At 37.5% G+C, this 18,035-nt stretch overlaps 1 protein-coding gene and 1 long non-coding RNA gene across 4 annotated transcripts in view; both read right to left on the bottom strand.

Moving 5' to 3' along the window:
* LOC137084449 (guanylate cyclase soluble subunit beta-2-like) overlaps positions 1 to 5,678 on the bottom strand; it is a 38,811-nt gene extending 33,133 nt beyond the window's left edge. The window contains exons 1-7 of the mRNA XM_067450720.1: positions 5,646 to 5,678; positions 3,562 to 3,635; positions 3,394 to 3,488; positions 3,100 to 3,296; positions 2,701 to 2,800; positions 2,468 to 2,610; positions 2,263 to 2,323 (exon numbers count right to left, since the gene is read on the bottom strand). Of these exons, the coding sequence (XP_067306821.1) occupies positions 2,263 to 2,323; positions 2,468 to 2,610; positions 2,701 to 2,800; positions 3,100 to 3,296; positions 3,394 to 3,488; positions 3,562 to 3,635; positions 5,646 to 5,678 (703 nt within the window). The remainder of the gene's footprint in view (positions 1 to 2,262; positions 2,324 to 2,467; positions 2,611 to 2,700; positions 2,801 to 3,099; positions 3,297 to 3,393; positions 3,489 to 3,561; positions 3,636 to 5,645) is intronic.
* Positions 5,679 to 9,684: 4,006 nt separating this feature from the next.
* LOC137084091 (uncharacterized) lies at positions 9,685 to 17,680 on the bottom strand. 3 transcript variants are annotated; one of them, XR_010906697.1, is made up of 7 exons: positions 17,439 to 17,680; positions 16,731 to 17,188; positions 16,579 to 16,640; positions 16,229 to 16,252; positions 15,983 to 16,047; positions 15,490 to 15,571; positions 9,685 to 12,121 (listed from the first exon to the last, which is right to left on the bottom strand). It is a non-coding gene; the product is annotated as an uncharacterized lncRNA (long non-coding RNA). The 3 variants fall into 3 exon arrangements; XR_010906696.1 differs by having other exon boundaries at positions 16,731 to 17,680; XR_010906698.1 differs by having other exon boundaries at positions 16,229 to 16,640; positions 17,091 to 17,680.
* Positions 17,681 to 18,035: the final 355 nt, after the last annotated feature.

Below are 18,035 nucleotides of genomic sequence, written 5' to 3'. Positions count from 1 at the left end.
CGAAATTAGAGCCATAGAGGCAGCCATACTCCTAGTGGAGTGGGCGCGGACCCTCATAGGTGAAGGATGTCCGGCCGACTCATAAGCGAGCGAGTGTCCTGTAACGGATAACCGGCAGGTAGCAACCGAACTGACCGCCCAGGGGCCCTCCCGAGAGGGCACGAACATCCCCAAGCTGCTACCTGCGTTTCCGGGTGGACATGGAGATATGCGTTCGCCGGGGACTGCCGCGCCCTGAAGCACCAATGGTGGCAGGGTTGGCAGACCGGCCCCCTGATGGCACCGGGAAAGAGCGGGCGCCTCGGTGAGCCGAACTTTCCCAGAGGGGACTGCCATCGGAAACCCTGCGCTCTCGGCATCAGGACTTCTTAGCCGAGGCCTTCCTAGCGATAAGGACGGTCCTCAGATCCGTCCTACCGCGGGAAGGTCCCGGCCGAGCGCGTCGCCCGGACCCCCGTTCTCTCTGCGGGGGGCCCGAGCGGCCACGCTCTGTTTCTGTTGCGCTCGATGCGCTGCGTAGGAGGATGTACTCGGCTGGGTCTGCCCCCGCCCGGCAGCCCCTGGGGGATATGGTTTGCGGGGGAGAAACTTTTGAAACGCCGCCTGCTTCCTGGCCTCCTGGTAATGGTCGACGACCGTTGTTAGAGCGTCACCAAAGATGAGACGGGCGAATCCATGAGAAACTTTTTATCTCTTTCTTTTATGTCTGAAAGATTTAACCACAGATGTCTCTCCGTGGCCACCAGGGCTGCCATAGAGTGGCCGATGGATCTGGCCGTCTCCCTGGTGGGACGAAGAGACAAATCTGCCGCCCGTCTAATTTCGGCGATCGTTTCTCTCCCCACTTCTTCGGTCTCTTCATTTATATCCCCCAATAAATCGGCTTGATAAGCCTGCAGGACGGCCACCGTATGTAGACAGGCGGCCGCCTGCCCTGCTGCTGAGTACGCCCTGCCCACCAGCGCTGATGTTGTTCTCAAGGGCTTGGTGGGCTGCGGGGCTTGCAGCGACGATGCTGACTCGGGGGAGAGATAGCTCGCGAGCGTCTCTTCCACCCGCGGCATCGCTGCATAACCATGAGCCTTCAACCCGCTTATATTTGAGTATTCAGATGTGGACGGGTTAAAGACTCTGGCAGATGCTGGTCTAGCCCAGGACCGGGAAAAATGGCAAGCCCCGCCTAGGAGGTTGCGTGTATGAGGGCAGAAATCTTTCATCTAGCCTGCTTTGATGCTTTTGTGACTCATACCACTCGGCCGGCCAGTCTAAACTTAATCTGGCAACGGCGCGAGTGACAACCTCCATTAGCTCCTCCTGTGCGTGTGTGTGTAATGGTGGAAGTAATTCGTCAGTTTCATTTATGCTTACAACATCCAGTTCCTCGGAACTGGAGTGCTGCAGCTGATCTTGTGCCTCAGCGCGAGCGGAAGAAACCGCAGAGCGTGCTTCCAACTCACGAGCTGAGGCTTGAGATCCAGCGGGTAAGGGCAGAGATAGGGGATCACCCATCTCTAACCCCGCCACTAGATCTAACTGCGATCCCCAGGACGCAAGCCTTCGCTGCGCCTCGGCGAGCCCTGAGGACCGCGAGCCAAAGCACTCTCCTCGAAGAGTGCCCGGCGTGATCTCAGTGTTCGCATTGGGAGACTCTTGCAATGCTCGCAGCCAACCCCCTCGAGAGCTGACTGGGCATGCTCAAGCCCCAAACACATTACACACAGGTCGTGTGTATCCCCACCCGTGATATAACGAGGGCAGGGAGGAACACATCGTCTGAACTGACTAGACATTCTTTTTCTTTTTCTTTGACACACACAATAAATGGACATACAATTTCAGACAGAGCGCTTTGTGAAGGCACAGAAGCTAGTGACTGTTTGGTCCAGGTGTGCTTTATAGCTTCCTGGTCGATGACGTCACCCGCCCGTGACGTATCTTCCCGCTATTGGACTGATTACACAGGTGCTTCATGACACGGTATGCAGAGGCGTCCCCTAGCGTTTCGACGCAGCTCGAAGTTCCTTCAAGATAGGGAACCTAAATACATGGTAGTTTGTTTAGCAAATTAAAGTCATTCAGACCCTGTCAGAAAATCAGTCTGTGCATGATTGACTAAATAGGATGCTCAGCTAAGAGGTATAACTATAGAATTCAAATAATAATTGTCAATTTATGTTGTATCTCATATACATGGTCCTCCAAGAACAACTACTTTTATTCTATCTTTACCCTTTTCTGGATGTATCAAGCTTCTGACTGTACCCCAGTGGTTTTTCTGGACATGATTTTGAGACTTCTTCTGGAGAGACCATTCAGAAAAGTCCTGGAAAGAAAACAGTATATGTATATTTTACTGTATATGCCCAAGCAAAACCCTCAATAGTCTACATTATATATAACTGTGAAATCATAAAAGCATGATGTTACAACATATCTAGATCTCTGAGAAAGCATATTCATTGCATACTTTGTTGAGGAAAACTGGGCTCTGTGTGATGAGGAAAACAATATGCTCTTTTTTCCCCATCCTCTCAACTTCCTCTATCTGGTTCACAATTTCCATCTTTATTGTGCTGTTGAAGAAGTCTTTGGCCACAGCTCCGATGATACCTACAACATCAGAATTTGAGCAGTCAATCATAAAATCTCTTTACTTCCTGTTAATGCACATATAGATTGCATAGATAGATAATTGTTTACCAGGAACAATATGACAAAGACCTCGTCGGTCTGAGTAGTAGTGTAACAGCAAGGAGCCGTCATTGTTTTTTTCTACACGGAATGATGGTGCGTTCATTTCCTAAAAAAAATAAAGACAACACAACTTGGCTATAGACATTATACATATATGCATATAAAAGATCACACCATATGTTTTTGTAGTTCTTATCACAAGAATACATATTTATAACTGATTCTGAATGCATGAATGAATGAATCGCTAACTCAGAAAAAGTATTATTGAGTGAGAAGGAAAGGCCCTATTTTGGCACATCAAAAGTGGGCTATTAATTCTGGATTAACAAATAAATTATGAAACAGTGTCTTTGATCGAAATTCTCCTCAAGATATTTATGAATAATGTCCTGCTCACTCTACCTTGTAGGAAAGAGAGAGATAGCTGTGCAGTGAATCCAGATTCTCCATAAACTCAAATAGATTTCCTCCAAGGGTGCGCAACATATGATCATATCCAGACCTTTTGCAGAACTCAAAGAAGTATTCTCCAAACTGCTTCAGCACCACACTTTGTTCAAGGTCTTTGGAAAGACAAAGAAAGTATGCATTGTCTTTGACTGAGGCAATAAAGAACAAGCACACAGTTTCTAATAAATACTGTTGGGTGCTCTAAAAATCAAACAAAGTCTAAATAAATAAATAAAAGTGCTTTACCAAGCATCTTGCAGGCCTCTGTGACTAATTGCATGGTGATGTTATCTGTGTACACTTCATAAGTCATAAAAGTGTCTTGAACCCTTGCCTTATCCCTGCAAAAGTCCCATCAAAATCAGTATTTTTCGGTGTAAAATCAAGTAATTTATATGAGTTATGGATACTCACCTTAGTTTGTCCCACGTCTCTTCTCCAAACTTGTCGATTACTAGAGACTTCAGACATGTGTTGATGAATCCATACTGGACATGAGAGTTTATTATTAAAGAGTTAATAATAATACACAGAGGAGAAGATTTTGTTGTTAAGGGCTTTATATCAGTTTGAGTCAACTTCAATAGCACAATGTGTGCTTTCTCTACAAGTGGGTTTGTATGTTTTTTTTAAAACACACACACATATATATATATATATATATATATATATATATATATATATATATATATATATATATATATATATATATATATATATATATATATATATATATATATATATATAAACTGTCCTATGTTATATAAATGAAGTCCTATTATATAATTTGTCCTCCAAAACTAGTGATATTCAGGCAGGAGTAAACTAATGAAGGTAGACTCAAGGCAAGGCAAGGCAAGGCAAGCTTATTTATATAGCACATTTCATACACAATGGCAATTCATAGTGCTTTACATATAAATTAATTAAAATAGTGATGACATATACATAAGAAAAAGAATACAATGTGTAAAACTTACATTTGCTTGTACTTACATTGTGTTTTCATTTGCTGTTATGTTTTTATTTTTTATTTTTATTTTTATGCTGTCTGTAAAGTGCTTTGAGAAACCTGCTTTAAAAGGCGCTATACAAAATAAATATATTATTATTATTATTATTAAAAATAAAAATAGAAACAGTTGTAAAGAGAATTTAAAAAGAAAGAAAGAAAGAAAGAAAGAAAGAAAGAAAGAAAGAAAGAAAGAAAGAAAGAAAGAAAGAAAGAAAGAAAGAAAGAAAGAAAGAAAGAAAGATGAAATAGTGGTAAATAGATCTCTGTCTGCCTAGAGACCAAATTTTCCATATTTTCAGGCTAGGGCAAATATTTTTTTTTTTTAGGTGCATAAGTCTGCATGCATTTTACAGAATCTACAATTTGTTTATCATTAAAAATACAATGGATCATAAAAAATAGCATTTTGCTTGGTACTTGGTACTGCCTTGATTATTTTATATTATAGCCTACAGTCACAACAACATTTATTAAGAAACCTTCAACATTTTCTCATATTATCACAGTTTATTTGCTAAAGTTTAGAAAAGGGTAATAAAATACGACAAGAACGGTGTCAGAACAAATTCATCTTGATATGTGTCAGATAAATTTGATAGATAAGTAATGAATTACAATCAAACAATCAGCTTTTAAATTTAAGGACACAATTAGATAATACCACTGTAGGTCAACCAATGTCCAAGCAATGCTTCATTTTGTTCTTGCTCAATGCTTTCATCTGTATTGTAAAAGGTCGCATTTAATAGGTTGCAATTAAAGAGAAAACGCTGAAGTAAAACAGGGTCAGGTCAAAGTGTCTGAATAATTTTGGTCCCACAATTTTCAAAATTTTACTGGTGGTCCACTGTATGAAGGATTTTTGGGTATAATATGTCACAGTTTACTTTCTTTTGCTATCCTCACTTACATAAATGAACTATAGTGTCCTAAACCCACTAGTAAAAAATGATATCTAGTGTCTGCATAATTTTTGGATTGGTTGCATACTTACTGCCAGGGCAATAAACTAAAATACTATCATGATTTTTATTTATTTTATCAATATTGCGAGCACCATATATTTGCAAATGCTTGTATTATTGATTTGTGTTCAACTGGTTCAGTATGTGACATTTTTTTCTATGTAAATACATGCTAGACATATGTCTTCAACCTTTTCTCTCGCATCTTAAATCCTTTGCAGCATTTCATGCATAACATGGCATTACATGGTGCTCAAGGTAAAAGAAGTTCAACTTAAAAAACAACAACAACAACAACAACAACAACAACAACAACACCACATCTCTGCCTCGAAGACACGTTCTATGTGAATGTCCCCTACTCTGTTTTGCCACAACAATTTCACAGGTCTTGCGAATGATGGCTCTATGATACATCATCTCTCCTTCATCCAAAATATTCCAAAGTAAAAGTCCTTCTCCTTCCCTAAATCCACCTGTTTCTGTGCTTTTTCCATTATCATAACAGAAAAACCCACTCTGTTCTTTTCCAGCAGGCGTACTACATCCATTTTCCTCACTGTGGGTGCTGATGAGAAAATCATTCTTTCTGCGGTTTTGAAATTGTGCAGGCCTATATGCTCATATCTTGATTATTTAATGATTTTGTTTAATCACACAGCTGTACTTACTCCTCCACATTACAAAATAATGACTGGACTGACGAATGATAATGCTCAAAGTATAGATCCCCTTGTTTTTTTTTTCCTTTTTATTCCTCAACAATCAGAGACTGTTTGTATGTTTTGTGATAGCATGTTTTGTACTGAGTGAAGCTGTTAAAAATATCACTGCATGGCTTTTCCAGCATTTTGAGCTCTTCTCTCTATAATGGCTATATGATCCCAGAGCATTTAAACTTTGTAAAATGGATATAAACTTTTGTAAGAGCACCTTAAAAAGGGGGTTTCTTTCATATTTTGAATTACACATTGTATAAAACACATTGTGTTGTTGTTTGAGGGTTAAAGGACATGTTCGTAAACTTAACATAAAATGGCAGACCATTAGCTGTACCTTTTCTGTTTTTCTACGGATTTGTATCTTACAGTGAGGATGGTGGGTGTATATTGTTATTATTTTTATATAGCCCTATAATTTTATATTTGTTACATATAGCCCTACATTTATTATGCAGTAAAAAAAAAAAAAAAAAAAGAGATATAGTATTCTCTATAAATTCTGCAAGGGATTTATAAACGTATGTTGGCCTATATGGGATTTATAAAGAGGTATTTATGCACTCAACTGTATACTATACACACATCAATAAAAATACAATAAAGCTAAATGTATAGCATACACAGAACATTTGCTGCATTTAAAATAATATTGACATTTCCTTACCATTTCTCTATCAGGTTGTTTTCCTCTGGCATATGAAAGCTTACAGTTGAATTACTCTTTTTTATATTCCTTTGATCAGTCATCCACATCCATGTCCATCATGATTAAAAAATACCAAGCTACAGTTCAATCCAGAAATAAATGAGAATTCAAAAACAGATACAGTTTTTCTTTATCAACTATTTACAAAACTGTATATCAGACAGTCCCAAACATGCACAACCCGAAATGCCTGCTGCAGGAGATACAGCAGGCGCCCACACGACAACATGAATGAGACCCTAATGAGAGATTGAAGACCCTCTGATGTCTCGCCAGGGGCGCCGGCTTCAGGAAATGACTAATGGGATGGCCAGAGGGGGACAGTAAAACACCTAGGGTGGCACACTAAAATGTACACTGCATAAAAAGTGGTAACCTGCATTATCAAGATCTGCTTCTACAGTTAACAAACTCACAAAGTTAAATTAATTTATTGGATGAATTTGTCAATTTGATATGCTGATCAAATAAAAATTTTGACTTGCATGAAACATGTGTTAACTTAGATAAAACATGAATGAACTGCAAAAAATTATACATGCTTCCTGCAATTGTAGTTCCTGGGTAAATACATTTATACAAGCAATGCACGGAAATAAAAATTCAGGATACACTCGGCCGAAAACTGAAACCAAAAATACTTTTATTTATAATCGATAAATCAAATGTATTTAATAATCAACACTCAACTAATAGAGAGTTAACAACATTTAAATTACCATAAGGCAGTTTTTATATCAATTTTTTAATAATATAATGTTTGTACTGCAAATGTTTGGTGAAATATAACCATTTAAACAACAGCAATAGCAGCCTAAAAAAATTTATATTAAATACTTTTTAAATTAAAATTATAAAACAGGTTAAGTAGAAAATAATGAATATGTAATCTCATGCATATATTTATCAAATTGCTCTACTATAAATATATGTATGGACGCAAAAAATTGCAGTAATAGGAAGTATGTGAGCCCTTTACAATGTTAAAAGTAATTCATGGGAAAGTAAAGTCATGGGATAGCATGAAGGTGTTTTGTTTTTTTGTCAGTGCAATTCCAATGTAATTTTAGAGTCTATTCAATGTTGTGGTCGATAATATCAAATGCCAGCACTAAGATCCATCACCACTAATTGCAAGATACAACCGCAGTTGGATGTTAAGAGCAAATAAGTTATTGTAATGAGAGCAGTCTAAATACTGTGGTATGGTCTAAATCCTGATTGTTTTTTAAGGCCTATCTGTATGCAAAAACACTTTCCTTCCGCAAAATGCGATATACCTTTGGGTTTGTTTTCTTAGCTGTGCTCCATTTTTCAGGCTGCTTTTTTTGAGGGCTGATTTTACGCAATGAAGATATCATATTGACCCCATATTGACCCCAAACACCATATGAGGATTATACAATATTTTTCTACATTCTAGTCAAACAATAAATTGTTTTAAAAATAATAGATTTTAATCATTTTTCCCCCATAATAAGTCAGGACATAAAAATACAGCTGAAACGCATGACTGTCCTGGGAAAAACGGGATGTATGGTCACCATTTAAGGTCGGCTTAAATTTTATTGACTCCCTTATTGATATTTCCTTTAATATGCAATTATTCAATTAGTAAACTTGCTAAACTCTCCGATTATCACCAGCAAATGCTTTGTTTTGGGGTTAATAATAAAATAAAAAAATCTAAAATAGTTTTCTTATTTATGCGCATATTTTCTGACTTCATTCATTCATTCATTCATTCATTCATTCATTCATTCATTCATATACTACAAAAGAGGAAATCCTTGAAAAGGATCCTTGAGGAAAGTCTTGAAAACTAGTTCAAGAATGAATGTTACTGAACAGTGTGATGTTAATGAACCAGCTATGTGAATTGCTTATGCGATAAAACTACTGATTTTTTTTTTTTTTTGAGATACCAATTTCCAGTTTCTAGGAACGAATTTAATAAAGTTTACAAGGCCATCTCTTTGGAAATGTGTTCTTCAGAAACAATAATAGTGTCTCAGCCCTGAATCCAATGTGGTGTTGGTTTTATCTCTGTACAGAAATCCAGTTACAAAATCAGGTCTTTATTTTTTGACCTTGATACCTCAATTCCTTCCACCATTTCTTATTTGAATAACATTTTTGATGATATTAAGTGGCCATGTGTATGGTCACTCCCTCAAATATTTTTCTTTAAATTAAGTTGAAAAAATGATTTACAGATTGTATCCTCAAGCTATTTTGAAGTAACACTTACACATCCTGCTCTTTTTGTGACATTTGATTTGGGAGTGTCCTTTTGCTTTCGAAATGTGTTTCTGGAGTAGGCCTAATGTTAATTTGTGTTTTGTGATTGAAATGACAAGAAGCTAATCAAAGCATGATTTTGTGTAAACTTTCTATTTATTGGAAAGTTGTAGGCTATATCCATAAATGCAAATACACAAAACATTTTAACATCTTCAAATAAGAACAAAACTCTATTTTTATTTAGGCACAGACTCAATGTCTTAATAGTTAACATTAGAACAAAAATATCTAGAATTTGTGCAATATTTGTGAAATATACTTTCATCCTCATTTTTTGAGCCCTCTTTTTCTACTTTTTTTTCTTTCTCTTCCAAAACTCTGGACAGAAAGGCCTCCTCCCAGATAGCACACATACATCGGGCCGATGTCGGCGCGATGCACAAAGTTCCATCGGCAAGACATCGATCAGAGAGCGTTTGCTAATTGGGACAATGTCGCCGAGACATCGGCATTTGATCGCGAATGCTGTCCGGCCGACGTGTGGACGATGCAAAACAGCAAATCCGGGCCACTATACATTGGCTTTCTAGGACCTTTATTTATTTAGGTCGAACCTTTCGGGTTACACCCAGATAGCACACTGGCATAGAATCAACGATACACTCACGGCATTAAAGACCAACGTCACACACTCCATTCAAAACATCAATCTACGCAGATGATTTACTTACCTTATGCTGAATGACGTTGATGTCAGTTGAGTGAAACACGATGTTGATTTCAGTTTGGTACAGTTAACGTTAACACATTTTCTGTTTTAAAAATAGCAAATACTTAATACTAATTAGATACAGTAGCCTGTTTATGTAATAATCACACATAACATTCAGTTAACATTGTTTTAATATTTACAGAGCAGTTACAGATAGCCTACATGTTTAGAGCAAACAATCTATATAAATATTCAATATGACAATATAATAGAAAAGGCATTTAATAGAAAAATATATATAATAGAAAAGGCATTTACATTCAAATACACAAAGAGGTAGGCTATACAGGTACATAAATTAAAAGCAATATTTACTCAAGAACAACTGATCATGTACCAGACACATTATTTTTATTGGAGCACAAAAGGATATGTCAGTCAGAATATAATGAGACTCAAATCACAGGTTCTTTTCTAATGGTGACTGAGACTATGTGACTCTTTTTGTGTTACACAAAATAAATGCATATGGGTGAGTAGATGGTTTATAAAGAAAGCTTACCCTTGAAAATGTAGGGCAGAAGAATATTGCAGATGAATTGGTTTTCTTTTGCAACTATTGCAGCCTACTATCAGCAAGTGTAAACTCCTTGGTGAAAAAGGTGACAAAGATGTAACCCACATTTTCAATAGCATAGAGAAAATATTTTTAATTACTTTAAAAAATACAATGCATATTATGAGCCAAAAAAGAGGTTTAAACCACACTGAAAAGTCATTATTAAATACCGATGAGAAGGATGCAATACTAGTGAAACTGGAAAATAAAAGTTTGACCATTGGACGAGAAATACTGATCGAGTCCGCAAAGTCCAGCCAATCTCTTGAATTAAATATCAATTGTTTATATATTGACTACAAACAGAATTAATAGTTGTTAATGAAATAGGTTTGGCATTGGTAAATTGAGACTGGAAAAAATATAACCAGAACATCGACTCAAACTATGCATGTGCTGTATAATATCGAGTATTATTTTAGCAAAACTAAGCAATGCTGACAGTGCAGAAAATTTCAGTCAAGTCACTGAGAAAATGTATTAGGATTTGTAAACTTGTAGTTTTCTTTTCTCTCACAAACACAACAGTTACATTTGTACTAATCCTATTCTACAAATCACAAATTAATAAAATCGTGGGCTCATTTTTTCCATCAAGGGGGAAAAAATCATACTCACGATCTCACATCATCTAACAAGTAAAATTTGTCCATGGCTTCACACTTTTGATACATGTGTGCACCAAACGCAGAATAAAGATACGGTCACACTACACTTTACATTACATTGACGAGAAACCTTTGTATTAAAGTCAAGTAGATATTTGTTTTATATTTTGAATATACTGTTTTTAAATGTTGAATTCATGTTTATATAAAGACTCTGCAGAGCATGAAGTCATATCATGTTTTTTCATGTTTTTATCATTTGTTAATTTGTAGAATAGGACTTGTGCACCACCAGAAAATAATTTGAAAAGGTTTAACTGTTGTGTTCTTTGTAAGAGAAAGAAAAGTTTGCAACTTCTAAAAAAAACTTTTTCTCTGACTTTAAGGGTGCTTTCACACCTGCCTCATTTAGTTCAGTTGAATCGTACTAGAGTTCATTTTCCTCTTTGGTGCGGTTCATTTGGTGAAAGCAGCAATCGCACGCGGGTGCGCACCAAAAGCGGACTAAACAAGCGTACCGAGACCTCCTTGAAGAGCTGATCTCGGTGCGCTTTCAAACGAACTCTGGAGGTGGTGAGAACGTAATCCGGCCTCGAACAGAACCAACTGCAAAAGTACTGATAATATTTTGACTAAACCAGCTGCCATAGTTAGCTGCGCTGACATTATGTGCATGACATTATTACCTGATAGATCGTTGGAAATATTTTCGGAATGAGCGTGTCAGAGTTAAGAATAATTAATGCACGCCTCTGATTGAAGTGACGAGTGATGTGCGCTCGCCGTCTGCAATACGTTGTTTTCAAGTCGCATCCGCGCTTCATTATAGAAAGGTATTGTTTGCATACTGTGGTTAATACACAATATGTAGTAGATTATGGCCAGGGACAAAACCTGCCCGCAGTCGTCTTTTTTATAATGTTATAGTTTGCTGGCTTTTCCTCTTCTGTTGAAATTTTCCCACAAAGTAAATTCTGACCAATCGAAAAGCAGTTTAGATAATACACCATGGCCAATGAGTGATGTGGATGTTGTCACGTGTTTCAACTGGTTCGGACCAAAGCAATCAGTGTGGTGTGAAAAGGAACCAAAAAAGCTGTAAAATGCAACAATGTATTATTTAATTGTTTGGCCTTGGTTCGGACCAAATTAACTGAACAAGAGATGTGAAAGCACCCTAAGTGCACTGATGTGTGACTATTCTTTACAACTACAAATCCCACTGTCACAGGTGTTCAGTTTTTCTATAATAATACCCTCACAGAACAGGGTATTGATCAGCCATCCATGCAAAAGCAGAGGTCAGTGTGGTGGACTGTTGGTACATCTGTCCAGGCAAACATTTGATGTCTTCATGCCTTCAACTGGGGATTCCCAGAGAACCTGTAACAAAAATAGTACAGTTCATACTCATTACAAAGTATTGAATCTGGTTACACAAATTATCATACAAGGTTCAATTTAACTTTAGCTCAATATACAATATTTGCAGCATAATATTGCACAAAAGGCACGGTTTTGTCTTGCACTCTGAATATTCCATTAATTTTGGCAATTTGTGACAAGCAGTGACATTGTCACATTTTCTTCTCTATTCAATTTTTATACAAAATGAATGATTAATGTAAAATAGAAATAATTACATAACTAAACTGGAAATCTATCCCTATTAGGGATGTCACAATTCTCAATATAATATTGAAACATTCGGTACGACACCCTTGGATCAGTAGGCGCTTGTGTATTGCATTCATTTCTGTGCATTTTATTTCTCTCTGAATTGGCTCTGTTTTGTGTGCCAATGAGTCTATGCTGATATGAGCAAAATATCCAATCACGATGCACTAAAGTTAGGGGGTGTTTAGCCACGGATGCAATGCTGGTGTCTTAGGCCGGGGACACACTGCAAGCATGTCGTGAGCGCCTCGGCTGCGTGGCGTGTCCGTTTTTATTTCGGCTCCCATGTTAACCGGTTAGCACTTGCATACTGCCTGCGTCAGCCGCGCGGCTCACGCGCAGTCCGAGCCGCGCGGAAAACGCATGCATGCTTCAAATAGAAGAGACGCCTATTTTTCACGCAACACGCGAGCGTGTTGGAAGCGTTTCTAGGCAAAATAGCATAGGAAAAGATGTTTATATGCCATTTTGACACGAATACATATTAATAAATGGCATTTTCATGTTTGAAAGTCTTTAGGTTAACATAAATGCAGATATAGGCCTACTTGTAATACTAAAAAACAACATAATTATCGATTTTGAAATATTAAACCTTTCAATACAGAACGAAATATTCTGTAGCCTATTTTGCCGTCAATACCATAGATATGTATGGTCAATAGGCTACTGCCGACGTTGTCTTTGCTGTATCAATAGGCAATATATTTATATTTAACATGAAGTATAGGGCTTCCCAGCAGCAGCAGCGCCGCGTCAGACACGCTTCTGGTGTGCAAAGACAGAGAAAACGCCAGGCAGCCGCCCCGCGGCTGGCACGCAGCAGAAACACCACGCTTGCAGTGTGTCTCCGGCCTTAGAGCGGTGAAGTGAGGCTGCAGTGCGCACCACCATCATTTAAACCTGTGGTGTGGGTGGGGTGTGCGATATAGAGTTAAAGAGTTACTTCACCCAAAATTAACCCAATAAATTCTGTCATAATTCCTCATGTGGTTGGACACCAGTCAGACCTCCGTTCATCTTCACACACAGATGAAGATATTAGTGTTGAAATCCGATGATTTGATTTGATTTAATGGTTTATTTGAAAGGGGACAGTGCAATTTCATAAAACACATGAACAAACATGGTTAAAAAAGCCAGAATTAGCCAAAAGGCTATTTTTCATCTGTAGTCCCCTGGCCAAGATGTAAAAAAAGCAATTAAATACATATTAAAATATGTATCAGATGGCTCAGAAAGGCCTTCATTGACACCAATGTCATTTCCTCTCTCAAGGCCCATAAAGGCACTAAAGACGTCGTTACAAAGCCCATCTCACTACAGCGGCTCTATAATCATTTTATGATAGTAAAGTAGTAAGTAAGGTAGTACTTTTTCAAAGTTCAGGAACTTTCGAGGGCGGGACTTGGGCGCTGAACATGCTGATTGGTTGAGCTCACGCAGCATTTTATTTCAACCGCGCGTTCGTCTCAGCCATCTCACGTGCAATGTCCGTAATAGCTGATAATAATATACATTGTCATTTTAAATCTAGCTTTACAAGCTTTCTGAATATGCTGCTGAATCTGCATATTAGTGCTCTTTTCTGTCATAACCAGCAAAAGCAGCACAGCTTGAATCTCTTCCATACTCGTTATTAATTTTTTTTCACCATGTAAACGACCTGACCGATTACTTTTAAGTGTGTGTCCTTACATGACGTGACAGCGCGCGCCGCGCTCATGTTGACAAGAGAGAATAGTTAATTTTTCTGAGGGGTAAACATTTTATTTCGTAAGTTATGAAGATAATGTTGGAGTAATGAGACAGCGTATATTGCCCCAGGCAGTTTTTACTTTAACTGCGCCTGACAGAAGATTTTTTTTCTGAGATGATTATTACACTTTACAACAAATAAAATAGAAATCACGTGACTTTGACGATCCGAATCATGATTCGATACTGATTCATAACGGTTCGAAGCTTAAGGAAGCGGTGTTTTGAAATCAGCCATCACTATATAAGTCGTTATTTTGCTTTTTTTGGCGGACAAAAACTATTCTCATCGCTTCATAAAATTAGTGTAGAACCACTGTAGTGAGATTTTTCATTTTTGGGTGAACTAACCCATTAAATTCATATAACAAGATTATAACAGATAATTCCATTAGATTTTGAAAAATGTAATTCAATTTTGTGGAAAAGTTTTCCTTAATTTAAGTTCGTTCAATAACTTTGTTTTTGAGTGTATTTTCCAAGACTAACAATGTAACATTAAATCTATCAAAATAAATTAAAGGGATAGTTCACCCAAAAATGAAAATGTGATGTTAATCTACTGACCCGCAGGGCATCTGAGATGTAGGTGTGTTTGTTTTTTCAGTAGAACTCAAATGAAGATTTTTAACTCAACCATTGCTCGTATAATGCATGTCAATAGGGTGTATTGACATGCATTATATGAGCGATATTAATCCATATTAAACCCTGTGGTTTGTGGCTACACATCGAAACGATCGGTTTCTGTGATAAAAACACAACTGTATTTGTTATTTTTTTACCTCATATAAGACGAATCTCATTTAGGATGAGTAGGTCAAAATCCCGGCGCGAACGTAGATGCCTCATTCGACCGATCCATCGAGGCACTAATAAGGCATATATCTATGATCGCACCGGGTTTTGACCTTCTTAGATGGAACTAATGGCGTTGGGAACACTAGATGAGATTCGTCTGATATGAGGTAAAAAATAACACAAATACTGGTGTGCTTCTCACAGAAAGTGATCGTTTTGTGTTTTAAGACATCAATGTGTCGCCACGAGCCGCTGTGTTTAATATGGATTCGTATGTCTGTGTGTGTTTTACTCTCATAGAAATACACCCCATTGACATGCATTATATGAGCAACAGCTAAGTTAAAAATCTTCATTTGTGTTCTACTGAAGAAATAAACACACCTACATCTCGGAAGCCCAGCAGATAAACAGCACAGTCTAATTTTTTGAGTGAACTATACCTTTAATACAGATTGAAGCCTGTTGTTTTCAGTCTTTTGATGTGGGATAGTGGCAGCTATTGGGAAACTCACCATCTTCATGTACTAATGGTAGATGTCATCAAGGCCTTGTCCTGAAAAATCTCAGCACCAAACGCTGGGCTTTATATCTGATCTGGTAAAAAGAGCACAGCAATAACTGTAAGAACTCTAATGATATATCTTTACCCTCTGACACTGTATTGTTATATAATTCAAACATTTTAGAGGCTAATAGTATGAGCAGTGAGTACGCTGAAAAATAACTTAAATGCCTAAAGTTGTTGACCGCCTGAACCACAGTCAGCATTTAAAGTATTTAAGTATTTAGTAAAAGTATTTAAGACCATAACATCCTGTTATCATAATAGTTAATCATAAATACAAACTATAACACATTACATTTGTCACCTTGTCTAATTTTGCTGATTATTTTACCCTAAAGGCTTTTCAGGCGGTCTTACTGTAACAACATGGAGTTAATGTTTTTAAAATGTACAGACCCCCAACTTTTGAACAGTAGTATAATTTTTGAGGTTTTGCTTACCAGTCATCTAGTTTTTAGCCTGAGATTTTCTTCAACAGGAGTGCAGGCCATCAGCATGGAAGAATCTAGGAACATAAACAATTTATCACAGAGCCTATATAATGTCAGGCTTATTAGAAGGAAACAAGCTAGAGCAGAGGTGAAACACAGATAAGAGAAGTAGAATATGCAGAGTATACATACAATAATTTCTTAACATAATTTGTTTTAGGCTTACTTCATTTTACATTGCTCAGTGTTACTTACGTGTGGTTGTCAGAACCTTGCAAACTGTAATAAAAAATAATTTTGCAAAAGAAAATAACATGCATGGTGATGTAGGTAAAATATTTATTATGGTAACACTTTGGTAAGGGAAACATTCACTTAACTTTTGCCTCAAATTCATAATTTACTGCTTAATAGATAGTAAGGTATTTGTTGTAGCAAGTTTAGTTAGATACCAGGAAGAATTTAGGGATGTTGTAGTATAAGGTCATGCATTAATATGTGCTTAATAATACTAATAAACAGCAAATGTGCAAGCTAAGAATTGTTCACCTTACTAAAGTGTTACCTTTTGTAGAAAAAATACTAAAGATCTAATGAGATTTTACCCTTCTGTCAGCAGCCCATGGGACCATCCTTTGCCTCCGTTGTTGTATTATTTTTTTTTTTACTGAAATCACAGGGGGGAAAAAATTAACGTAATTGGTATTAAATAATTAAACATTAAATGTAATTTAGGTTGTTGTTGTTGTTTTTTTACCGTGACAGATCATTTCATTTGATTTTGGCGTTTCCTGTAATAACATTAACTTATAGTGAAGTTAGGTTAAATAAATTAGCTCACTTCCAATAACCCATTGACAGACTACCAGCAAACCTAAAAAAAACTATCAAAGCCTCTCTTCTGCACATAAAGACGTGATTAAAAACTCACTTTCATTAGAGCTAAAGTATATTAGCAAACTGCTAATAAAAAACGGTTGAGATGCTAACGGACTTTTTCAAAGACACTGAACAATTTTAATAAAGTAAATATTCGACAGAAGCGTGTCAATTACAGTAAGAAACGTGTACGGAACAGTTTTATATTATTTGTGTAATGTTTATGGACTAAACTTACCTGAAAGCAGCGAAAATAACAGGAGCGTGTCCGTTACTGTGCTGTTGCTGGCTTGCTGCAAACTCCGGCCCGTTTCCATGGTAACTTCCAGTGTTTGACTGTTCAACGCACGCCCGTCAAAGTCACGCAGCAGCATTACGTAAATAAACACGTACATTACCAATTTAATGAACAGTCAGTTTATTTATCAGATGATGACAAATGTTCAGACAGTTTGGCAACCCAAAAAACTTTGGCACAAGAGTATGCACCATTTCTGACTAAAAACTGTGAGGAATATTCTTGGAGTGAAAACTGCGATTACAAACTGCCTGTTTTTTTTTCTGATTTCCTCAAGTGAAAATTTACCTAAAACCCACAGATGGCGTCGCGTCGCTTCGTCTTTCTCTCGGGTTGGTGGCAAAGAGATGAATGGGCATCATGAGCAAACAATTACACAGCATCGGCCTCCAGTATATTGGGCCGACCCAAAGCCGACGAGCTGGAAATAAAGCGATATTCGCGTATGCCTGGCCGATACTTATTCGATGTTATGATTTGGAGGCCGACGTCCGCTCTGGGGCCGACGTCGGCCAGACGTATGTGTGCTATCTGGGCTACCTCAGCCGGGACTCAATGGGGCCTTCTTGCAGTGAAGCGACAGCGCCACCTAGCTTATTGTTGTTGTGAAGACAGCGCTGTCACATAATGATACTTCTGCTAGCCTACTTTCCAAATGGTCCAAATTGACCAAGTATCCAACGTCGTTTGTGTTCAAAAGATTATTTCACCCCAAATTAAAATTAGGTCATTTACTCTCCCTCAACTTGTTCCAAATCTGTATGAGTTTCTTTCTTCTGCTGAACACAAATTAAGATATTTTGAAGAGTACGTAACCAGACAGTTGATGATCCCAAACTGACTTCCATAGTAGGAAAAAAAATACTATGGAAGTCAATTCGGACC

The sequence above is a fragment of the Pseudorasbora parva genome, chromosome 8 (assembly GCF_024679245.1).
Source record: "Pseudorasbora parva isolate DD20220531a chromosome 8, ASM2467924v1, whole genome shotgun sequence".
Lineage (NCBI taxonomy): Eukaryota > Metazoa > Chordata > Actinopteri > Cypriniformes > Gobionidae > Pseudorasbora > Pseudorasbora parva.
The sequence above is the reverse complement of the archived record's forward strand: the minus strand, read 5'-3'. Positions and strand labels throughout refer to the sequence as shown.